The sequence below is a fragment of the Mixophyes fleayi genome, chromosome 9, assembly GCF_038048845.1.
Source record: "Mixophyes fleayi isolate aMixFle1 chromosome 9, aMixFle1.hap1, whole genome shotgun sequence".
Classification (NCBI taxonomy): domain Eukaryota; kingdom Metazoa; phylum Chordata; class Amphibia; order Anura; family Limnodynastidae; genus Mixophyes; species Mixophyes fleayi.
The window spans coordinates 88,083,898-88,110,192 of NC_134410.1; the positions used below are offsets into that span (position 1 = coordinate 88,083,898).

At 42.8% G+C, this 26,295-nt stretch overlaps 1 protein-coding gene across 2 annotated transcripts in view; it reads right to left on the reverse strand.

The window, feature by feature from the left end:
- PHKA1 (phosphorylase kinase regulatory subunit alpha 1) overlaps window positions 1-26,295 on the reverse strand; it is a 237,486-nt gene that overhangs the window by 106,842 nt on the left and 104,349 nt on the right. For both annotated transcript variants that reach the window (XM_075184634.1, XM_075184633.1), the window contains exon 17: window positions 23,732-23,876. In XM_075184634.1, coding sequence (XP_075040735.1) covers window positions 23,732-23,876 — 145 coding nt within the window. The remainder of the gene's footprint in view (window positions 1-23,731; window positions 23,877-26,295) is intronic.

Sequence of the window (26,295 nt, forward strand, 5' to 3'; positions counted from 1 at the left end):
GTAATAGTTTTAACGCGGCGGGATATTCAATAAACTGAATATGCCCCCAAAACTCTTATTCATTCTCTCATCTACAAACTTGACTTCTGCTATCTGGCATTCCCCTCACCCATATATCCACCAATGCAATCCATACTAAATGCTGCTGCAAGACTGAGCTTCCTCTCTTTTCTCACTCATTCCACTTAGAATATAAACTCTCTTGTGAGTAGGGCCCTCCATACCCTTTGGTTTCATTTCTCTCTATATTTGTTTTCTACCTTGAACGTCTTTGTTTTATGTATGTCCTGCTTTCCCTACTGTATGGCATCTGTGGAGAACTGCGGTGCCGAACAAATCTATAACAATAATAATAATAATGTCATGTAAACATTTTTGGTAAAAATTTGCCAGCTAAGCATGTATTGCAATAAGAGGATTTTTGTACTCGCCATAAAATCTATCGCTCCGAATCCATGGGTATAGAGGGCACTTTGCTGGAGTAAGGCACCAATTCTACACCAAAAGCTTTTTTTTAGGTGCTCTGGTTTCCTCCCACACTCCAAAAACATACCAATAGGTTAATTGGCTGCTATCATAATTGATTGTGTGTGTGTGTGTGTGTGTGTGTGTGTGTTTTAAGGAATTTAGACTGTAAGCTCCAATAGGGCAGGAACCGATGTCAGGGAGTTCTCTGTATAGTGCTGCAGAATTAGTAGCACTATATATAAATAGCTGATAATGATGGATCTTGCCCCGCCATTGTAACTCCTCAGTTTTTTTTTAACAAAAAGTCCTATCACAGGATAGGACTGAACTAATCAAGCAACACTCAACCATAAAACATAGCAAAAAACCAAAAGGGCTGGGGACGCAGTGTCTTCCAAATGGATTCAGAGAAACAGAATTTATAGTGGAGTACAAAAATCATCTTTTCTCATACATCCTACTTGAGAGACACTGCTAAACCATGATGATGTTCCAAAGCTACCCATAGAGTACACTCAAACACAACTGCATGCAAAACTTTTCATCCAAAGCAATTTGCTAAATGTATGGATGGAAACCAGGTTGTGGCCCAACACAACAGTTTAACCCAAGGCTCTATGCCGTGCTGCCCTGGTAGAGTGAGCTGTAATTTTTAGAACCAAAAGTTCCCTCTGATATACAAGCCTGATAAACTGTAGCTTTAATCCATCTAATAACTGACTGTTTTCTTGTCAGACATCCTCTCTTGTGCACATCATAAAGAACAAGGAAGCTATTGGTTATACTCAAGGATGACAATCTGTCTACATAAATCCTCAAGGCTCTATCCAAATCCAGCAGGTGGAGAGATTCTACACTTATAGAAGTGAGATCCTGTCCCAGGACAGGGATAACAATATCTTGGTTTAGATGAAATTGAAAAACCGCAGTGGGCTGAATAGAAGTCATCATGCACAGGCCTCAACTCTGTCATTGTGGGCAGCACGGTGGCTAAGTGGTTAGCACTTCTGTCTCACAGCTCTGGGGTCATGAGTTCAATTCCCGACCATGGCCTTATCTGTGTGGAGTTTGTATGTTCTCCCCATGTTTGCGTGGGTTTCCTCCGGGTGCTCCGGTTTCCTCCCACACTACAAAAACATACTAGCAGGTTAATTGGCTGCTATCAAAATTGACCCTAGTCTGCATCTGTCTGTCTGTGTGTGCGCATGTTAGGGAATTTAGACTGTAAGCTCCAATGGGGCAGGGACTGATGTGAATGAGTTCTCTTTACAGCGCTGCGGAATCAGTGGCGCTATATAAATAAATGATGATGATAATGATGATTGTGAAAAACAACATATGGTGACCTGCAAGACAGGGCAGCCAATTCAGACATTGCTGAAGAAATGCCCAAAAAAAGGACAAATTCCAGATTAGGAATTTAAGGTCAACAAATTCAAAAGGCTTGAATGGCTCTGAAAGCACAGAGTTTAGGCCTCATGGAACTAAAAGCAGAACATTAGGCTGTTAGATGTGAAGAACCCCATGAAGTAAGGACTTTGAGAATAGTGGCCAGTTCTCTGGAAGAGAAGCTTTAAGAGAGAAAAATGAGAAGCCACTGTTTAGGCCATTCTAAGAAGGACAAGAGACGTGCTAGGTTAAAAGACCAAGGGCTAGATTTACTAAGAATTGAGTTTGGTGGCGGTTTGAAACCGCCACATATTGCTGGCAATTTAGAGGTCCAAACTGCCGCATTTACTATAGGTCGATTTGAGAAATGTAAAATTTGATTTGAGGCTAGAATATGAAATGGCTGGCGATGTGTGGCGGTTTGGAAACAGCCAAACAGCAAAACCACCGGCGGTTTGATTAAAACTGCCATCAAATCCCCCATCCAAAAGACAGGCTTTTAAATACAGCCAATTGGCAAACTGCATTCTGTTTAAGCTATTTTGCCATTCATAACATAAGAGGAAACATCAATCATATGTAAATATTGAGGCAATCATTTATTAAGGTGCACAATTAATTTATAGCTTACTTAAAAAAAAAAAAATCGGTAAAAAATTTTAAGGGGGCAAAATTATTGAATTACATTAATCTGGCACTATGTAATGCCAAATTGTGCAATCAAAACAATAATATTCAAAATTAGCAATCACTCAAAATTAATAATATTATATTTGTTGCACAATCTCGGCATTGCATAGTCCCCACATTTAGAGTTAGAAGCGTAGCCAGCATAGGAAAGGTTTCTGGCACCACAGATGTGAACAGTAGACTGATTTCTGTCGTGATTACTTCAGCAAAAGCCCACCAAGGAGGGGGTGCTACTCTAGGGTAAAAACACCTCCACCTGTTGGCCTAGTCCACACATTACATAGGACAGTTTCCCCTGCCATGTTTGTCCTTAGTGCTGGGCTTACCCGATAATGGCTCCTACATAACCTCTCTACCCAGCCACCAGAGGTCCTGCACTTCATTTCTATGCAGTACTTTGCAGCCAGGGTGAACCACTTGAGGTCCTAGCCTGACAACAGAAGGGACAGGAGCTGTTTTGTTAGGTGCCACAGCTCCTTGAGCATAGTTCCTGTAACAGACACGACAGCTTGCTGCCACGGGTTCCCCATCCACTGAGCGGCAGAGAAGTGATGAAGCCCGCCTCAAGCTGTGTTCTCTAGGAGACTCTGCTGCATAAAAAAAATAAAGAAAATAAAGCTTGTGATTTCCACTGCTGTTTGATTTCAAGTGCTGTCTGTTTAAAGTGTGGACTGCTGTGTTCTGTTGATATACATTGGGGAATTATTCTGAGTGTTTATTGAAGGGGATTTGTTTTTCTGTGTGTTTATTAAGTGTATTTTTTTTTCTGTTAGAGCTAGTGGGTGTGGTTTAATTGCATTAGTTGATATAGCTGGTTAGTGCAAGTTCTATTTAACAGGTAGTGGTAAGCGATATCATTGAGCTTGTGATTTCCACTGCTGTTTGTTTAAAGTGCTGTTTATTTAAAGTGCTGTTTGTTTAAAGTGCTGTTTATTTAAAGTGCTGTTTATTTAAAGTGCTGTTTGTTTAAAGTGTGGAGTTGCATCCAGTAAGTAGCTGAATCCAGGAAGGGGCTTAATCTGGTAAATTGCTAGCAAAGGTTAGTAGTCTTGAGTTCACTGTAGGCTATAAGAAGTTAGGTTAGCCATAATAAGATGAGGGGTAACGCCCTTGATGATCTCAATCAATGTATATCTTGTCATATGTATGCACACTTGGAGCAATTGTTCCAAGATTTATACCTCTGTGAGAAATGTGAGCAATTGGTCTCTTTGGAAGCCCAGGTAACCAGTATCGGACTGGGGCATGAAGGGCCCACCGGGGTACTGCAACACTAGGGGCCCACCAGAGGGGGTGTGGTCAGTCATAGAGGCGGGACCAGACACTAGAGGGGGAGTGGTCAGTCCACGAAGGACATCTAGCACCTTAGTGTAGTATATAAAGCATACAGTGTGTGTATAAAGAATACACAGTGTTGACCTGCCCCTTAGATTGGGCAGAACAGTCACCAAAAATCAGGATTGTCCCACTAGATCAGTGTTGGCTAACCTGTGACACTATTGAAAAAGGCAGGAAGGACATGAAAAAAGGGACACTCAGAATCTATAGATGATTAATTGGATAATTGAATAAAACTTAACTTTTATTGTTATATGTAAAACATGTGTACTCCTCATAATTCCGAAAGGCTAGCAAAATAATAAATTCCAAAAACATATAAAGTGAATTAAAATAGCTCTGTGATCCTGTCCAAAATCTATTATACTTTATATAGGACAGTGGATATTCATTGTATAGTATATTAGGATAACCCGTCCACTAAATGATTTTACATATCAAAATAAGGAGCTAATCATCCTCTATATCATATCATATGTATTATAATATGCAATCTAGTCTATAGTGATGAGATATCTATCCACTATTATTTCAAGGAAATTAATCCCTTGCTTTTTAACCTATTATTACAATATGACTCTTGGTCCAATTTGTATTGTTTATATGCCTGTCTGATTTTATTTAAACATATAAAGCACAGAGAGGCTAATTGTATATTTCTCCTTTTATGGAGTATTAATTTGATATCCTTGGCGGTTTAAGATAATACTAATAATCCACTTATCAGTTATTTATTCAGACATACACAGCATATAGAGATTAACTCTCAGTAGTAATTCGTTTTGTAATGTGATATAGAGGTGTCTCCGTTTGCAGTCTGTTAGTTTAGTATAATTACCAGCCTAAGTAATGCTGGCACTCGGCTTGTCAGCTATTGTTATAGGTACAGAGGGGTTAATTCCTAATGGTGGCTAACTTGAGAACGCAATACTGTATTACATCTATAGCCTATTAGTTCAGTGTGATATGCAGTCTAAAAGACACTGACGATCTGCCTGTCAGCTATCATTGTCGGCTGCTGATTTATGTAAGGCACGGGAAGGGGGGGGGGGGGGGGGGGGATTAACTCCCACTGATAATTAACTCTAAAAACAAAGCTAAGAATTCTTCCGTATGGAACCTCTTAAATCAACATAATTAGCAGACTAGATAAGGTTAGCGATCTGCTTGTTAGCTGCTATTGAAACATATAAGAAACGGAGAGGTTGCTTCTCAATAGTGGCTGAATTCAAAACAAACTACTGTGGTACCTTAATTTGTCCTAGACTAAACCTAATTACTAATCAGGATCAGTCTCCATGCCCTATACGTTCCGTACGATAGCCGACAGGCAGACTGTTAATGTTATTCAGACTGTTTATCACATTGCATCAAAAGGGGGCGGGGCTTAACCGCGGCCGGGCCTACCGGCGTATAGCCCAGCTGGCCGGCAGGCCAGTCCGAGGCTGCAGGTAACTGATCTAAAGCAGATCATTGCAATATTGAGAGAGATTGCCAACCTGGAGCAGAGTTTACAGCTCACCCTCGATACATTAGCTGAGCAGGGTGGAGCAGAGACAGAGGAGGATGCAGAGGTAGGCAGCTGGGTAACAGGTACTGGGAAGAAGAGGCAGGCCAGCTCTGACTAAGCAATCCCAGCAGATTTGCCAGATTGGATGAAGATACTGTGGAAGGCAGTTCAGAATTGGTAGAGTTGGGTGAGACTGCTTCCTCTAACAACCAGGGGAATGGTCTCTCCAGCATAGAAGGGATCAAAGTTAATCAGGGACCCAGGCAGATTGTGGTCATCGGGGAATCAATTATTAGGGAGGCGATAGGGCAATCTGTTACTGGGACTGTGCATGCCAAACAGTGTGTTGTCTCCAGAGTGCTCGGGCTCGGCATATTGTGGATCGGGTGGAGACAGATTGTTGGGAGGGGCTGGGAATGACCTGGCGGTTTTGGTGCATGTTGGCACCAATGACCGAGTTAAAATGAAGAAGGGGTGTCCTAAAGAATGATTTCAGGGACATAGGTCGCAAACTTAAGGCAAGGACATCAGACAAGGAGAGGCTTTTTTTTTTTTTTTTTTTTAATTATTTATTTTGAAAAATAGCATTGATATACAGACAAAAAACAGCAATTAGTACATTGCAGGGACAGAAAAAATAAAAATAAAAAATAAAACATTGTTAGATGACAATGTAAAGCAAGATATTCGAATAGCAAATATCGAAAACAACAGATCGTCGTAGAACAAACAAGTGAATGAACATTTGTTGCACTGATTCAATAACATTTTCTAAGGATATGAGGTGGGAGGGAGAGAGGGGGGGGCAGATTCCTCTCCTTCTCATGTCTACCACCAGGAGGAAAAAGTACATCAAGAATTAAACTATAGATATAGGAAATCGTGCCTCCACCCAAAGGTGAGGAGAGACATAAGGTTTCAAAGGGGGTAATAGGAGTGGGGGAAGAAACACCCCTGAGGTGAGAGCCCACAAAATGTCGCAACTGAAAATACTCATAGAATTTAGGATGGAGATTTGGATACTTAGAACGCAGATCATCCCAGGAGATAAAGGCACCTTGATATAATAGATCTCCAGCAAATCGAACACCCGCAGTAAACCAGGCACTATAGAAGGCTGAGGAGAGCCCAGGAAGAAAGGCAGGATTACCCCAAAGAGGTAGAACAGGAGGGGAAGAAATCGGTACATTGAGATGTGGTCGGCAGGTCTCCCAGATAGCAGCTGAGAATAACAAGGTGGGGCATCGACAGGTAAGGGGCGATCTAGCTTGTTTTGAGAGACCCCACATACAAGAAAGAATTGGAAATTTAAGATAGGTGGATTCAATGTCAACCCACGACAATCTGACTCAAGTGAGCTGCCCAATAATAAATCTGGAAAGCCCCTACCACCACACTTGGTGGGTCTTTTTAGGAGAGCCAGCTTGACCCTGGGAGAGCGGCCGTTCCAGACAAATCTAGAAAGACTTTTTTGGATAGAGGTGGGTTCCGAAAGGGGAACTCTAACAGTAAGGGTCTGAAAATAATAAAGAAGCTTAGGAAGTAGGTTCATCTTGACAGATGTGATCCTGCCCAGCCACGAAATAATCAATGAGCACCAGGAGAAGAGTTCCGATTTGATTTTAGCAAAAAAGGCCTGGATAGTTCTCCCAGTACAGGGAGTCATAGGAATCAGTGATAAAAATACCTACGTATTTGATTTTCGTTTTTTTGCGGGAGGTGAGAGCCAACCCCTCCCGGTTAGAAATATTAAGCAGAAGGGCTTCTGATTTAGCAATATTAATCTTATAACCAAAAAGGCACCAATAATTGTGCAAAATGTTGGAGTCCGGGGAGCGACTTCCCTAGCTGCTGGAGAGTCAAAGGACATCATCCGCGAAGTGAGAAAGCTTACTCTGCAGATCCCCCGTCCGCACACCTCGTATATCAGTACAGGCTCGGATGGAAGCAGCAAGAGGCTCTATAACGAGGGCAAAGATGAGAGGGGAGAGAGGACAACCTTGGCGAGTAACGTTGGATATGGCAATAAGGTCAAACGAAGAACCGTTTATCATAACTCTCGCAGAGGGTAAAGAATACAAGGCTTGAATACCAGTAAGGAGGCTACCTGAGATTCCAAACACCGACAAGGCTCCAGACATGAAGCTCCAGGAGATCCCATCAAAAGCCTTCTCGGCGTCAAGAGAGAGAATAGCAGCCGGAGCCTTCCTAGTATTGTTACGAGTCGCGGCAGCTCAGGCACCGCCGCAACTTACTCCGGCCCCACAGATGCGTCCCGGCCGTCATCATGATGACCAGGGCGTCACTTCCGGTGTTCGCCGGTCGGAAAGCTTCTCCATTACCGCTGCAACCTGGCCAGCCAGGCGCATGCGCTCACCCCCTGCATCCCCAGCTGTGAATATTATTGAGCTTACTTACCTGCTGGTGATTGGTCCTCCTGTGTATATTCGGTATATTATTACCTCCCTGACAGTTTTAGTTCCTGCTTTGTGCATACTTACCTGCTCCCTTCTCAGATTGATCTTGCCGTGTATGACCTTGGACCGTGTACTGGATTGCCTGTGAACTAGATCTCTCCCTGTTACCTGGATTCACTGTTTTCCTCCAGCCCTGACCTTTTGCCTGGAACGCAATATTGCTGCCTGCTGTACCCCTTGACCTCGGCCCGTTTGGACTTTGCTATTCTACCACCTGGCCCTCGCCTGCACTATGGTAGTGTTATTAACTTGTACTACTTTGAGCTTAAGACATGGGGGCATCCGAGTACCTGTGAGCACGTTCAGCTCTACGGGAAAGGCAGCTGCTATAGCTGTGACCTATTCTACAAGTTTATGACACTTGCCATCAGCCCTAACAAGTATTAATGATAAAAATCAGATCAATGGCTCTCATGGTGTCATCTCTGGCCTGACGGCCGAGGATGAAGCCAACTTGGTCATAATGTACAAGGGAGGAAAGGACCGAATTTAATCTATTAGCCAAAATTTTAGTATATAATTTAACATCTGTTTTAAGCAGGGAGATAGAGCGATAACTAGCACAGTCGTAAACATCTTTACCCTCTTTATGAATAACAGAGATCCGAGCCTCCAAAGAATCCCGGACCAAGAACCCCCAGCCAGGATTGTATTGAAGAGAGCGTGAAAACGGAGGACCAGGAGTCCAGCAAACCTCATATAATAGACCGTTGTGAAGCCATCAGTTCCCAGAGCCTTACCTGATTTCTGGGACTTTATAACCTGTTCAACCTGATCCCTAGTAATCTCGACTCCCAGGAGAGCATAAGCTTGTGGAGAGAGTTTCGGAAGCTTAGCAGAAGAAAGAAAAGAATCAATCAACTGCAAGTGTTGTTGGGAGACTAAGGGATCAGAGAGTTGAGGAAGGTTATAAAGTTTAGTATAGTAAGATTGAAAGGCAGCACGTATCCCCGTGGTGGGATAATAAAAGATTTAGTTCAACCCGAACAGAAGCAATTTCCTGGAGAAGTAGAGAATCAGGATTTGATTTGTGACGAAGCTCTAAGACTCTCAACAAGTCCGTCAGTTGAATGGTTCTGGCAAGACGAAATCGCTTAGTCCGAGAAGCCAGAGCAATAAGATGACCCCGTATTAAAGACTTATGAGCATCCCAAAGAGTCATAGGAGAAATATCAGGGGCAGGGGCGTATTGGGAACTTATAGTGGCCCTGGAAAAAATTCTTGAAGTGGCCTCGTGTGGGCGGGACCAAATCAACTGTAGGTGGGGCCAACACAAAAGTAGGCGGGATTTAGAACTACTGGAATATGCCCAGTGATTGTTGGTGGTTTGCATTAATAACAGTGCAGGGAGGGGTGGCAGAAAATGGCATAAGTGAAGGGGAGAGCTATTCCAAGGGATTGCTGGAGATATACTAAGTACAAAGGAGGCAGGATTATTGATATGGTCAGTGCAATGGGGGCTGGTTATATGTTCAAGTGATCTGAGAATGGGACCAGTGCAAGGTAAAAAGGCAGAAGGCAGGAATGGAATCAATACAAAAACCACTAAAGTATGACCAGAGCTGGTACAAGGCTCTTTGGGCTTGGGGCACTTAAAAATGAGGGGTTATCATATTAGATACATTTTAGACAAATACACAAGCAAAGCTGTGTGCACTACTGTTAGTTGCACGCAGCTCTGCTTTCACGAGCAGTACAGTGTGAAGCAGGACATACCTCCCAACTGTCCTTGTTGTCGGATCAAATCCTGACTAAACAAGACTGTCACCCAATTTCGGGACTGTCCTAACACATTCAGTACAGTTGGCAGACTGTCCTGGTCTCTCCTACCTGTTCTTGTCACTTTTACCACCGGTGGCTGTTGGTGTCTTTAGATCAGTTGCTGCTTGTCTGGATCCTGGAATGTTGGAGGCCCTATTTGTAAAAAAAAATGGGTACATGAAACTTAGAAAACTCCAACCATTCCCGGAATTAAATCAATAGCATCCACATTTAATAATTAGGCCTCCCTCTAGCCCAAAAATTAAATTTATAGTATTCACATTAATAAATAAACCTATTTCCCTCCCTTCAAGCCCCAGCAATAAATTAATAGCATTTAAGTTTAATAACTATAACCATTTCTTACAACCATCCCAGCATTAAATAATTCATATTCACATTTAATAAATAGCCCTCCTTTCGAAACTCATCCACACATTCAATAGCCACAAACAAACTCAGCATTAAATTAGCCATATGCCCCCCTTGCCATCACATACACACATATATTACATAGCCACATTCCCCCCTGCCAGCACACACACTACATAGCCACATGCCCCCCTGCCATCACACATCACATAGCCATATGCTCCCCTGCCATCACATCCACACATTACATAGCCACATGCCCCCCTGCCATCACATCCACACATTACATAGCTATATGCTCCCCTGCCATCACATCCACACATTACATAGCCATATGTCCCCCTGCCATCACATCCACACATTACATAGCCACATGCCCCCCTGCCATCACATCCACACATTACATAGCCATATGTCCCCCTGCCATCACATCCACACATTACATAGCCATATGTCCCCCTGCCATCACACACACACACACACATTATATAGCCATATGCCCCCCTGCCCTCACACATTACATTTAGAGGCCCCCTACACATTACATTTAGAGGCCCCCTACACAAACATTAAATTACATTAAGAGGCCCCTCTAGACAAATATTACATTACATTTAGAGGCTCCTTACATGAATATTACATTACATTAAGAGGCCCCCCTAGACAAATATTATATTACATTTAGAGGCCCCCTAAACACAAATATTACATTACATTTACACACACAGACTTACCTTCCAGCCGCGCTTCTCAGCACACATGGGACGGCACCTGTCATGTGGTGAGCGTCCCATGTGACCTCTGCAGCCACACAAGAGGGATTAATCCATTTGCAGCTACGAGGGGGAAGGTGGCTGGTCCCGGGGAAGGGGCCAGCCACCAACTATACTACGCGGACCAGCATCTCGGACTGGTCGGGGGTGCACCCTCCCCCCTCATTCGGCAAAGTTTCAGGTTGCCCAGATTAAGTAGATCCGGGCGCCCAGTGATCATTCAAAAAAAAAAAAATAATAATGTCCGGAAAAAAATAAAAAAGCAAGCAGCCTGTGGGCGGCCTCAGTAGGCCATCGACCTACCGGTAAAATTCCCGGTAAGGCCTATGGCCAATCCGCCCCTGATCAGGGGTATCGTTTGTCACAAAATACTCAGAGAGAAAAGAGAATGGGTAATGAGTAATGGTTTCTTTGTCATGCAGAAACGATTTGTTAAGTCTCCAGTTTGCTTTAGAAGGGCGTTAGGCAAGGGAGTTAAGTACAGCCGAAACAGGGGCATGGTCCGACCAAGTAATAGGGAAAATTTGGGAAGAGCTAAGTCTAAGTGTGAGGTCGTGGCTGAGCAGGATCATATCAATCCTGGAGTAAGTACTATGGGGAGAAAAAAAAAGGTGTAGTCCCTGGCCAAAGAGTCTAATACTCTTCACGAATCAAGTAAATTATGGAGATTCAGAAAAGCCTGTAAAGCTCCAGTATTGTGGACATCCCTCCTCAGGGGAGGGGAGGAAGATGCTGAGGAACGATCTACAGTCAGGGCTAAGACAGCATTGAAATCACCAACGACAATAAGTTCACCCTGGCGAACACGCACTAGCAAAGAACCAAATTTTTTGAAGAATTTATGCTGACCAGTGTTGGGTGCATATAAGTTCTCTAGGGTGCAGGGGAGATTATTTAAAGAGCCTATGAGGATCAGGAATCTACCTTCCTTATCCTTATGACAGTTGCGAAGGTCAAAAATTAGATGGCGCACAAACAAGATTCCAACACCTCGCTCTGTCTGCTTAAGATCACATGCATGATATGGCAGGGGAAATTTTCTGGAACGGAGCTCAGGGTGGAGAGGGTTAACAAAAAGTGTGTGTTCCAGGAATATCAGGTCTCCTTTAAGAGACTTGAGAGAAGAGTGGAGCTTAGCTAGTTTCTGAGGGAAGTTAAGGCCCTTGACTTTATATAGAGATAAGGTTAAGGGTCATAGGTAAGTCAATGTTCGCAATACAAGAGACCAAAACAGAGAAGAGGTGTCAAGGAATGAGAAAAAGAAAAAAAAAACAGACAGGGTAAGCAACGGCCAGTGAGGAGAAGGAGGGAAGGACCAAAGGAGGGGAGGGGAAAAGGTGTGAGGAAATTACTGAACCCTAAGGTAAAGGAAAGAAAGTGAAGTAAAAGGGAGGAAAAACAAGGGAAGAAATCACCAACATTAAAAAAATTATTCGAAGTAACAAATAGCAAGACGCATATCATGATGTCCGCAAGAAAAGCATCCGGACGTGGTCAGATATAAAAACTGTAGGGACAGAACCAAACAAAGAAACAAAACAACAGCAAATACAACTTAAAAGTGAATGGAACAGAACATCACAATTACTTTTCAGTGACAAAAACAGGAGCTGTAGTCTGTGCATCATCAGTGTCTCATCGAGCCCAACTTGTGGGTCCATAAGAGGAGAATGAGAGAATGAGGTAGAAAGTTCAGGGTGCGGACCTTGGGGAAAAAGCGAAGAGCAACAACATGCCTCCTCTTGAATCAGCAAAAAACAGGGCAACAGTCATTAGAAGGCAATACGGTGTCTGGCGAAAGCAGTACAGTCTCGAAACACTAAGAGGTGAAGGGTGAAGACATCTGAAGATGTGACATCCTTGAATTCCACCCTCAATTGTAGAATGTCAGGCAGTTGCAAGGACCACATCGGGTCATGTAGAGGGAAGTGCAAGCTAATCAGGGATCTGTAGATTGCGGTTTAGAATGGCGAGGGACAGTCGAGCAATCTCTACGCGGAGGCCGGTGAGTTCCCGGTGTGGAGGGTCCCACAACATTAGTAAGAACCTGAGAGGTCTCTGGAGAGGCATCTATATGTTTTTAGTTTGTTAATTTAATTTGTTAATTGTTAAAAGTGTTTATAAAGATTTTAAAAAAAATATATATATTTTCTTTAGGGAGAAGTGACAGTTGGGAGTGGTTGGTGGTTGCCGGGAGTAACAGGAAGGAGGAGTGTGTGGCATAGCAACAAGTCCACTAACTTTGGTAATAACTGTGAACTTCCAGAAGGCAGTGGGAAGAGGAAAGTTCTAGACTTCTGAGGGAGAGAGATCCCTGTGTCTGCATAGACTGAGAGAGAAAAATAGGGACAGAATGAAAATCGGACAAAGTGATATATAAGCAGATTAAAAGTGAAGTAAGTGTAAGAAGAGAAGAAGATAAGAAGTGAGCCAAAGAGAGGTGTGAGTAAAAAGGAAAGTACTGAAAACAAATAAGCAGTATAGAGATCTGTGACATTACACTAAACAGACTGAGCTTTGTACTGAGAACAGTGTGAGAGGAGAGAAAATAGAGAGGTCTGTGAATACACACAAAAGAGACTGTGCAATACAAAAGATCATCAGTTTATTTGGCGTGAAATACATAATTTGTTCAGGCTAATCCTGCGGAGAAGTTCATGTGCTTCGCCTAAGCTTTTAGCTGACAATTGTTGATTCTGGTGCCATAGATAAAGGCGAAAGAGAAACCTCCAGCAGTATCAAATATTGTTCTCCCTGAGGACTTAAGTGACTGGCTGGAGTTCTCGTCTCCGAGTTAAAGTGGCGGGAGAGAAGTCCTGAAAGATTTGGAGGCTATTCCCCTCTTAGGTTAAAGAAGTAAGCTTTCTAGTCGCTTTTAAGACAGCTTCTTTGGTCGTGAAATTATGAAGACGGAAGACAACATCTCAAGGTGCAGATTGATCAGATGGACGAGGTTTAAGGGCCCTGTGGGCTCTGCTCAGCAATAGTTGATTTTCTGGAACTTCTGGTGCAACCTGGGAGAACAGTTTCCAGAGATAGGGATCCAGATGCACAGATTCAACGGACTCTGGGACGCCTTTAATTCGGAGGTTGTTTCTCCGGGCTCTATTGTCCATATCCTCTTGGCGATCATGGATAGTATTGAGCTCCTGGCGAAATTGAGAAGGTCGTCAGCTGTAGATTCCTGAAATGAGACAATGTCCTCCGTTTTTCTCTCAATATGGTCTGTACGAGAACCCAGCGAGGACACTCTGATCTCAAACTATAAAGAGCATGTTGAATTTCAGCGTGGACTGAAGACCAATGCTCTTTCATTTCATTGATCAAAGAGTGAAAGTCTTTTTTGGTAACTGGAGAGGACACATCTTCATCAGAGTCTGAGTCCTCAAGGGAGCAAGGAGAAGCTGCTTGTTCGGTTCCAGAGACTGAGAAGGTCTTATTAGGGTAATATTGGGAGATACCCTTACAGTGGAGTTTTTTTTTTCCGGCATAATTAGGTAAAGTAGAGTCGGAGGCAGAGAGGAAGTCAGGGAGGGTAGGTTAAACACAGTGGAAATCCTTGAAGCAGAGAATTCGATCAGAAAAGGCCACTCGGAAATGAGGTGACAGTTACATCACAGAAACATAACAGTTGAGGTCCCTGGCCTTCCCACATGTACCGATGTGGTCGGGCCCGTAGTACCATGCAGAGAACGGGTGAAGAGGATAGGTAGAGAACAGTACAAACTTGAGCAGTCCAGAATTATGATTGCACACAGGGAATGCACCCAAGCAGACTGAAAACTGGGAAAGTGGTACAGGTGTAGAGATTGTTTCAACCACTGGGTGGCAGCAGAGAACCCCAGTAATGTCAGTCAATACAGTTGAGCAGCAGCGATCTGGGTCTCCAGCACAGTGAAAGAGAGCGGGGCTAACCTTCTAACTTGGAATCAGGGAGAGACAGTGCTCAGGAAGCCGCATCTGGTGAGCGGTGTCTGGAGAGTAGTGAATGACACAGAGCCAACCCACTAATCTGCAAGTCCTTTCCAGCTGCGATCCCAGCAGGGGACCGTGTCATGTTTCCCAGCACCCAGCAGACCAGGTAAGTGCATAGCCGTGCTGCCCAGGATTGTTCCTGCAGGTAGGCTTGTAGAGGGTCACCGCCGGCACAGGAGTGGGGCCCAAGCAGCGGGCCAGGCAACACACCTCCTCCCTTCTCCAGGCCCACACCAGAGTCACCGTCTGGAGGACCAGAGTAGCCCGATAGCACGTGGGGTCCCTGCAGATGAACAGAGACAGGGGAAGGAGATCCTCTCTAAGGCTGTGGACGGACCTCGGTCTTCACCACGCTCCAGCTTTCCTCCGGGTGTCACTGGCAGTTGCCAGAGGGAGACTTAGTGGGAGAAGTATTCAGGGTGAGCACTGCTTCAGTTAATGCACTCGGGGGGTCCGGCGGTAGAAGCTGCTCCAGCGGGAAGATGTCACTCAGCTGGTGCCAAAATCGAGGCCGCGGACTGTTAGTGCGAGCTAGGCCCCAAGAGAGCTGGGCAGACGGAGCGCACACAGTCCACCCCAAAACGGAGCCGGGCCACAGCGGAGGGCACCGGAGGAGGAGGGAAGCGCTTCAGCAATGGGTAAAGCTGAGCAGTGATGGCGGGGAGTACCAAACAAAAACAGGTTCCACGGAGCTCCCATCAAGTACGGCAAACCGTGATGGCTACCAGACCATGCCCCCGGAGAGGAGAAATACTTAAGGGAGGTAATAGACTTAAGTGTATGCTTGCAAATGCAAGAAGCTTGACGGGTAAAATGGGGGAGTTAGAACTAGTAGCAAAGAATGAGCAGTATGATATTATAGGTATCACGTAGACCTGGTGGGATGACACACATGACTAGGCAGTCAACTTGGAAGGCTATACTCTCTTCAGGTGGGATATGGCAAAAAAAAAAGGGGAGGAGGAGTATGGCTTGATATTAAGCCAGAGTTAAAACCAAGTATTCAGGAAGTTATTTTACGAGAATATTGGTGATGACATACAGGCATTGTGGGTGGAAATATCCAGTGGTGGAAAAAGATCAGGGAAGTTGCCGATAGGGATATGCTATAAACCGCTATAAAGTGTTTAGTAGTCATTTCCAAGTCATAAAAAACATAATAGAAAAACATTGGCATATTCTCTTACATGATGAAATTTTAAGCCAAATTATCCCAAAAAAAACCATTATCATATACAAAAAAGCAGACAATTTGAGAAATATGCTTACAAGAAGCTATTTACCAATTGAAAAGGAGAAAACCACTAGAAATACAGTAGGTTTTTTCTATTGTAACAATTGCTCTTGCTGCAAGAATTGCAAAATTAATTCAACTACCCCGATGCTAACGTACAGTTCTGCAACTACTAAAGAAATATATTCCATCAAGGAAAATATTAGCTGCAATTCTGAAGGAACCATATATTTATTGGAGTGCCCATGTGGCCTCCAATATGTGGGGAGGACAAAAAGAAGATTAAGAATTCGTATTATGGAACACATAAGGAATATTAGAAAGGGAATTACTACACACACTGTTCCCAGGGCCGGTGCTAGCCTCCATGGTGCCCTAGGCATTTTTACAAAATCAGCGCCCCAGCCCCAGCCACCGCAACAATCAGCACCCCAGCCCCCCCCCCGCAACAATCGGCGCCCTCCTCCCTCCTCACCCCGTCTTTCCTTACCTCACCACCGCCGCCTCTCTGCTCCGTCTCCTCCCCTCCACTCCACTCCACTCACTGACACTAGTGAGTGGAGGGGAGGAGACGGAGCAGAGAGGTGGCGGTGGTGAGCAATAGCCTCTTCCCCCCTCCCCGGTGCATCTGAATGATGTGCGGCGGCCGTGACAGGTATGGTCAGCGGTCGCCGCAGTTTTAAAGTAATTTTCATTCTGGAGGGTGCCCTCCAGGCGCCCTCCAGAGCCCGGCGCCCTAGGCAAGTGCCTAACCTTGCCTAATGGGAGCACCGGGCCTGACTGTTCCCCAACATTTTTCAACTTCTCATAATAAGGACCCTGGAGGATTAAAATTCAAAGGCATCAAACTGGTACCAAAGAATTGGAGAGGGGGAAATCATATTGCAACAATGTCTAAAATAGAAACAGAATTCATATATAAATTAAAAACCCTCATTCCTTTAGGTCTAAATTTAGAATTTCACTTATGGCCAATCCTGTCATAAAATATAGCATTATATACTTGTGTCCCATTAAGATACAATTTTGATATATGCAGAGTATATCTGTACATATTTTACTGATACCGCAGCGTATCAATAAATTTTATATTATGTGTCAAAACACTATTTTATCAATAAAGTTGGTCGAAATTTCGACTATAAAAAGCCACCTGCTACAACCAGGATTATCCTTGAGAAAGTCCCTAGGGACGAAACGCGTCGGAAAACTTACATTTTTTCACCATTCAGCACCATTGTAGCTTCTGCATTCTTGTTTGTACTATCTGGGCATCCGTCCATACAGGAAGTGACAGAAGGAATTGTGCGGTCCACCTGCGTTCCACTGCAGACGGCACGAGCTGTACTCACAGCCGAATACCATCTGGGACAACTTGTACTCTTTTCTACACATCGCCCCTCAGATTGGGAAACCAGCACTCCGCTGTCACCGTGGAGAGGAAATTTTGAGTGTATACAGGGAAAGAGCAGGGTAAGACCATATTGAAAACTACTGACTGGTTATTTTTGCCATATTGTCAGAAAAGGGCTATAAACATCTTCACGTACATTTCATTTATTCAGTGCCATATTGTATGCTTCAGTTCTCCGTGCGCTGATCACTTTTTTAGTATTGAATGTTTAAGAAAGGGTTAGACAATTTTTTTTTCCGGAAAAGTGTATCCAGGGATATGACCGTTAATTAAAATGAAGTAGTGGATATAGGAAAAAAAATAGGACTGCAACCGCCAATCTGTTTTACAATTGAAACAGATTGGCGGTTGCTTACTCTGGATCAATTTCAAATATAAGTGAGGGATCGCAGGAGATCCAAAATAGGTTGAACTTGATGGACTGGTGTTGTTTTTCAACCTCATTAACTATGTTACTATGTAACTATGTTAAAACTGGAAGAAAGGTGCCCTATTCCTTGGGGACAAATTAAAGTGGCTCCCACTTTTTAAGGGACAAAAAGTAATGGGACAATCGACTCCAAAGCTATTTCATGGACATGTGTATGCTATTCCCTTGTTATTTCATCATCAATTAAGCAGGTGAAAGGTCTGGAGTTGATTCTAGGTGTGACATTTGCATTTGGAATCTGTTGCTGTCAACTCTCAATATGAGATCCAAAGAGCTGTCACTATCAGTGAAGCAAGCCATCATTAGGCTGAAAAATCAAAACAAACCCATCAGAGAGATAGCAAAAACATTAGGTGTGGCCAAATCAACTGTTTGGAACATTCTTAAAAAGAAAGAAGGCACCGGAGAGCTCAGCAACACCAAAAGACCCGGAAGACCACGGAAAACAACTGTGGTGGATGACAGAAGAATTTCTTCCCTGGTGAAGAAAAACCCTTTCACAACAGTTGGTCAAATCAAGAACACTCTCCAGGAGGTAGGTGTATATGTGTCAAAGTCAACAATCAAGAGAAGACTTCACAAGAGTGAATATAGAGGGTTCACCACAAGATGTAAATCATTTGTGAGCCACAAAAATAGGAAGACCAGATTAGAGTTTGGCAAACAACATCTAAAAAAGTCATTACAGTTCTGGAACATCATCCTATGGACAGATGAGGCAAAGATCAACTTGTACCAGAGTGATGGGAAGAGAAGAGTATGTAGAAGGAAAGGAACTGCTCATGATCCAAAACATACAACCTTATCAGTGAAGCATGGTGGTGGTAGTGTCATGGCGTGGGCATGTATGGCTGCCAATGGAACTGGTTCCCTTGTATTTATTGATGATGTGACTGCTGACAAAAGCAGCAGGATGAATATTGAAATGTTTCGGGCAAGATTATCGGCTCATATTCAGTCAAATGCTTCAGAACTCATTGGACGGCGCTTCACAGTGCAGATGGACAATGACCCGAAGCATACTGCAAAAGCAACCAAAGAATTTTTTAAGGCCAACAAGTGGAATGTTATGTAATGGCCAAGTCAATCACCTGACCTGAATCCGATTGAGCACGCATTTCACTTGATGAAGACAAAACTGAAGGGAAAATGCCCCAAAAACAAGCAGGAACTGAAGACATTTGCAGTAGAGACCTGGAGGAGCATCACCAGGGATGAAACCCAGCGTCTGGTGATGTCTATGCCTTCCAGACTTCAGGCTGTAATTGACTGCAAAGGATTTGCAACAAAGTATTAAAAAGTAAAAGTTTGATGTAGGATTGTTTAGTTTGTCCCATTCATTTTCGGTCCCTTAAAAAGTGGGAGGCACATATAGAAACCGTTGTAATTCCTACACCGTTCACCTGATTTGGATGCAAATTCCCTCAAATTAAAGCTGAAAGTCTGCAGTTAACGCACATCTTGTTTGTTTCATTTGATATCCATTGTGGTGATGTATAGAGCCCAAAATATGAGAATTGTGTCGATGTCCCAATATTTATGGAGCTGACTGTATATTACAACATTTATTGCAAAATATGGAACTAACATTCCTTATTTTCAGTACAGATTGAATTTAGCTATATAGCCTCAAATGTCCTAGTGTTTTTTAAGACATTGCCACATGCGAGTTCAGATGATTCAATTTATTTTTGGGATTTTTAAACACATTGTTTATTTTTCTCCCTAGCCATAAACGGAATCATGCTATTTTGGTAGACAGAGGTGATTTTTCACACAAATAGAGTTTCAAATCTTATATCATGCAAATTGAGTTTCATGGTAGAATAAAGTGTTCCACCAAGGTGGAAATTGCTGATGATGCAGTCTTCAATTACTGTTCCATCCAGAACTGCAGATAAAAATGCAACAATGATGGTTAATTCTAGAGATGGGCGGGCTCAGTTCCCCGAGATCCGAATCCTACCGAATTTAGGGTATCCGAGTACCGAGGCGAGCACGCTCGGTACTCTCCCGCCCATTCGGATTCGAAATCGAGGCAAAACGTCATAGTGACGTATTCGTTTTTCTGAGCTCGGTTCTCACGAGATTTGAAAAGCATAAATACCAGCCTCCACAGCAATCCATCGCCATTTGACAGAGGGAGAGAGCAGGGTTAGGTCACACTGGCTAGACAGTGATTGATTGTATTCAATACCATTGTAATCAGTTGTTACAGCAGTAAGAGGAGAAGAGAGGAGCGTTTTTGTTCAGTTTCTGGCACTCCAAGTGCTGTAAAGGTGTCCCCCATTCTTTTGCATTAATTTTTCTGGCTGTCAAAAGTTATATTTGTCAGCAGTATCTAAAAAAATTGTAGCACTACAAGTGCTTTGGGCTCATAATGGATTCAAAGCAGTCCACATATGAGCAGATTGAGCAACCAGGTTCTGTCACCAGTCCTGATGGTAGTGTTCCCAGTACGTCATCTGGGAAAGGCGATGTCAAACTACACAGTCTTTTGAAATCAGTCAAAAAAACACACCCAAAAAAAAATTACCGTGTTGAAGCGAAAAAGAAGTGTAACTGAGGAAAAGTTAAGTGCCGATAAAAAAAAAAAAAAATTGCCAACATGCCATTCTACACACACAGTGGCAAAGAGAGAATGAGGCATTCACCTTTCTCTATTAGTGGCAGATCCAAAAATGTTACCGAGCCTGCAAAAGGTGCATGGCTACTGTTACGCGTCAAAGCCGAGCTGCAAGATAACAGTAAGGCATTAGAGGATAATGTTTGCTCTGAATCACAAATTACACCAATCCCTGTGGAGAGTCCATCCAACAGTGGGATGTCTAATCGTGAGCATTCTGTTAGTGTACCCATAAAGAAGGGGCCTTTCAGCAGTTCTGCTGATGTGTACCTGAACATCCTGAGTGTAGCCGGTGATACACCAAGTGAGGATGACACTTTGGAATTAGAAAAGGATGAGGGGGAGATTTGGGTAGTCGACGAGGGCGCTGATTAAGATGCTGTTGATTGTGTAAGTCCTGCGCCAGTGGCAGCAAGGTGCCACCAGTGGCAGCAGTTCTGGCACCTGAGGTTATGGCACCAATTTGCACTTTCCAAACACAAGCAGAGATGACGCAGGTGGCAGACCACAACAGTTTGACATCTGGGCTGGTTTGAAGGATTTGACAAAAAAAGTGTGACCCTGCCCATAACTGCAACCAAACCTACTATTAACCTGCAAAGGATGGTGGAGGGCCTAGCAGGGATTAAACTGTATTTTTCCTAATTTGCACTAATACGGTTTGGGTGTAATATACCCCCAAAGTCGAGTGCTCAATTGCCAAGAGTCATTGATGAAGAGGAAGACAAGCAGGCTTGTCTGTAGAATTTGCAGGCAAATTCTACTGCGTTATATAGGTAACACCCAAAGAGAAGAGCTCCATTGCTAATTGTAATTGCTGAAATAGAAATATTAGGGCTGACACTCTTGGTGTAAATCTGCAGTTACATTTTATTGCACCATAGCTCACTCAGAAACAGAAGAGGTGGCAGAGTTCAGTGCTAATCTTCCTCAAACAATACTAATTCATCCCACCATCATAGAAGTCTGTGTACTATGATGTAATTGCTGATATTGACCTTCGAAATGGAATTAGTAGTTCATTTTAGGGCAGAGCTGTCACGATTTTTGGCCAATTCTTTTACAGCAGAGCAAATATCAAAATGCTGTGCGGAATCATCTGCATCACCACTGGGTGTCTTGGGAAAGCAATTTTTGTACAACAAGCAGTTGTCAGAGAAACTGAATTAAGTAAAATTAAGTATTTCGTCTACAATTAAAATATAGTTAGCACATTTACTTTGTTTTATTTCACACGTTAAATTTCTGTAGCTCCTTGTCAAAATGTATTATTAAGGCAATCACTTGACTCAAGCTAACCGTGTCTGCTTCGCTGGACTAAAGTACATTCCCCTCAAATGCTAGTTTTCTTGCAGCTGCTGCATTCTCCTACATGCTGTTGCAGAAAAAAAGAAATTGCCCCTAAATTTTTCCGGACACAAACAGCATCTCCTGCATGTCATTTTTTAAAAGTTCTGTAACACCAAGTTGATTGTGTGTGTAAAACAGGAAATGTGATGGAATTCAACCCCGCTGTAATGCTTGAACAATATTGGGGTCGTCATCAGAAATGACATATCCTCAGGAGAGTCCAAGCAGGATTAGCCATCTTTCAATGACATCCCTTAGTTTTTGGAACAGATTGTCAGCTGCATGCCTCTTAGTGAAGCTGCTGATACACAAAGTAGCCTACTTCTGAAAAATGTGACGCACTTGGGTTTATTGCTGCTGCTGTCCCTGCTGGTGAAGGCGAATGACCAAACCAGTGGGCTGTCACAGTCATATAATATTTACTTTGCCCAGTTCCGCTTGCCCACATATCTGTGGTTAAGTGTACAGTGGGTAGAATGGCATTTTGTAGCCCAATGATTACATTTTTAAGAACTTTCTGGTAGAGTTGAGGAATAGCTTTTCTAGTAAAATGGTGTCGTGATGGAATTTGGTAATAGGGACAGAACACCTCAAGTAGCTGTCTAAAACCAGCTGCATTAATAATGGACATTGGATGCAGATCTAATACTAGCATAGTCCTTATGGCATCTGTGATCCGCTTCGAGACTGGGTGACAGATTTCATAATTGCTTCCTCTTGCAAAGGATTGTTTAACTGTAAATTATTGGATCTGGGGATATTGATGATTAAGGTGTTGGGAGGGGTAGATTGCAAGTGCTGGGATGTAGATGAGAGAAGGGTGGCAGATGATACTGGACTGCTTGTTGTTATTTTTTTTAACCTAAGTTTCTGATTTACCCAACAGCTTTCCAAGAACTCGCTGAAAAATGACCTAACATGGATGAGGATCCCAGATGGTTAAGGTCCCTACCTCTACTGACTGTGGCTTTAAAAATGCTACAAATGGCTAGACAACTGTTGTCAGGATTTGTGTAAAAATAATTCCACACTTAAGAGGTGGATTTTTGGTCTTATGCCCAGGCATGACAATGGCCTTTTTCTTATCACTGGCAAGAACTGCAATTTTTCTTTGAAAGTGTATGAAAATCATATTGTGACCTAGGAAGTGGTCAAAATTGAATGGAAATGACTGGAAATTAGTGTTAGTGAAGTTAATAATAATGTAGGTACAAAATATTACCTAAATTATGTTATTTTAGATAAAAAAAAATGTGTTGTTTTTTTTTAACAAATTGCAAAACAAAACCAAAACAAAACCAAAACCAAAACACGCAATGGCAGTTTGGCAAAACCAAAACATGACGGTAATCCAGATCCAAAACTAAAACACGTGGGTCAGTGAGCATCTCTAGTTAATTCATTCTGCTGTGTGATGTGATTTGGGTACGATTAAGTACACTTAAGGCCAAATTCTGCCTGTGAAACATGCAACAATTCATATAGCAAGGAACGCCTCCATCCCTCTACCACATTATAATAATCTTGTTCTGCAAAATGATATCATGTTTCTACACTAATCAAAACATGGCACATAAGTACTTTTTTGAAAACTTCTTCACTTTGCCTGTGCAAACTTCTGCTCCTCCTATTACGAGACCATTTTCTCTGTAATCCCACATAAAATTCTGCAAACTGAGTGTCATGGCTCACAGAACAAACACACAATGGAAGCAGAGTAAAACAGGAAGGAGACTACATGAAGGATTGAAGAGATGTACAGAGGATGAAAGGAGACAAAGTAAATCGAGATGGTATAAACTACAACAGTGACAAATCAAGAGGTATATGCAAATGTATGTAATTCTTTTCCTTTGTCATCAGGAGAGTGATGATAATGAAGGTCATACTCCAGTACATATAAGCAATTAATGAGACTTATTACCAAGCATTGTTTGTGAAACAGGAAAGGTAATGGTTGGTCTTCCAGTCATTCTCCAGCGACTACACAGGTAGGATAGATCAGTGCGCAACATCTCCACGATCATCCGGTTATCCAGGGCCAGGTAAAACTGCTGCTGGTCTATGAACTGTTGAACGAATTATATAAAAACAGAATTATATCAACTGTCAACTAACTTTTGGATTGTAACACTTAACTTTAATATAAACATACAAAACCTGTATTTTAGGCTTTAACAGTTTGACTTGTTATTGTACACAAGAGGAACTATATGCACAGGGATAGAGCTTGAGTTCAAGCAGCATCTTGGGTGTGCAAAAAAGGGGTGGTCTATAATTCTAGTAGTTAATCCTTGGTCCCATTGTTCTTCATCCATTGACCTAGGGATTTAAGAGTCCTATTTGGTACATAATAACAGCTTTTTCAACTCCATGTCATCTGCCATTGCTGATGTAAAATATTTTGAAATCCCTGGTCCTGTGTACATAGGCCCTCAAAGTCCTAACAAAGTTGAAGGAGCCATATCCTAATCTAAGGACGGAACGACACTGTTCTAATTCAGATGGGACTTGGAGGCCACCTTGGACTGAAATGAAGGTAATGAGCAAAATAGAATGTGAGAAAAAGAGACCAACAGGACAAAGCTCCTAGCCCCGAAGCTCTCTTAGCTGTGGAGATAGTCAACAGGAAGGTAGACTTCAGATAAGGAAGGTTAACTCCATCAAATTCAATGGTTCAAAAGGAGGTTGTTGTAAGGCTGCCAGCACCAGACTGAGATTCCAAGGAGCTATTGGGGGAATGTATAGAGACTGTACATGCATCACTCCCTGCAAAAAGGTCTGCACTTCTGCATAATTGAAATGAAGAGTTAGGAAACGTCTTACCAGAAGATGTAGTTCTTCAAATCCCTGTAGTAATTTCTATCCAAAACACCCTTCAAACCTTGAGTATGGTCTGTAGCACACTGTAAGGAAAACCTTTAACTCTATAAATTATGGCTTCAGCAACCACGTCACTACAGCCAGCTGAGGAAAACTCTGGTGAAGAAAGAGCCCTGACAACAGATCTGGTCTTAGATGTAAGTGCCACACTGGGCCCTCTGCCATGCTAAGAATGTCTGTGTACCAAGACCTTCTGGAACAGTCCAGTGCTACCAGAATCTCTCAAATGCACTCTATTTTTACCTTTTTGGGCACCAACGAAGCAGGTGCAACAGGTAGATCAAATGGAAATTTTAAGAAATTAACATGTCGTCTATCAAACATCTGCTGATTACTTTGTCCTGGAGCAGACGCCCTCAACCTTGTAGTTCAATAGCGATGCCATCACGTTGACATCTGGCTGCCCCCAGTCTGCTGGAAAACGTCCACACGATTGGACCATTTTCTGGAGTGAAGGTAATGTCTGCTGTGAAAATTTCCATCCCAATTTTCTACCCCCCCCCCCCCCGAAATGAAAACTGCTGCAATGGCTGAAACATTATGCTCTTCCCATCGTATAATCCTCCTGGTTTCCCTCGTTGTCAGAACACTCTTGGTACCTCTGCTAATTCAGGAAAGCCACAGATGTGGCCGACACCCTGTGATTGGAGTGTTGCAGACCACCCTGTTATGACTCGCCAGGCTCTCTGTCAGAGTAACTAGATAAATAGATAGGGATAGGTAGGTAGGTATTCGATATCCACGGGTGTTTAGATAGGCAGATAGATTAGCTAGATAGATTAGATATGTCTTAGATAGGGTTAGTTAGGTCTGTTCTCTGTCAGAATCTGCCCTCATTCATGCTGTCATTTCTATGTAATCACATCAAACACAAACAGAAAATCCTGTGCTGGGCTAAAGGCAATTGCTTAACACTGTACGTATAACGCAGCTGTAATAATAGGAGTAATTGCTGATCTCCCAACAAGATAAACTCAAAAACAGAAAAAACAGCGCTAGAAATACATATAGGCGTGGCCAATTAGAAAAAGTACAAAGACCAAGGCAGAATAAAATATTAACAATTATGAACATATATTGAAATCCAATGTAAAATTAGGAGATATGACTCCTAATGTAAAAAATTATTCTGTTCGTTCTGTTGACAATTAATTGCAATGAAGACAATTAGGCATGGATAATCACACTAACTCGTCATATTGATTGGCACAGTTACAAATGTGTCCTGGGAGCAAAATATAGAGGTAATAAACACTGAGGATATCCCAGTATAGAAAAGTCAATTGTAAAATCCAGCATGTAATAGAGAGTGTAGACCATATGTACTCACGGTCCTCTTCTATGCTGTTAATATGCGGCTCTCCGGAATAGGATCTCCTACAGCTATCCGCTGCTAGTGATGGAATTCTCCTGCAAGTGAGTCCTCCTAGCGGTATAAATGCAATTCTCCCATGATTGAGTAGTTACCAACATGTGACAGTAAAACTGTGCATTCGGAAAATCTGCCCGGGCAGAAAACGAAGAGCAGTGTGAAATAGTTCCTCAAACAGTAGGTCCGTATGTCGATGTATATTCAGAATCAACAGATAAAATGGATAAGTAGAT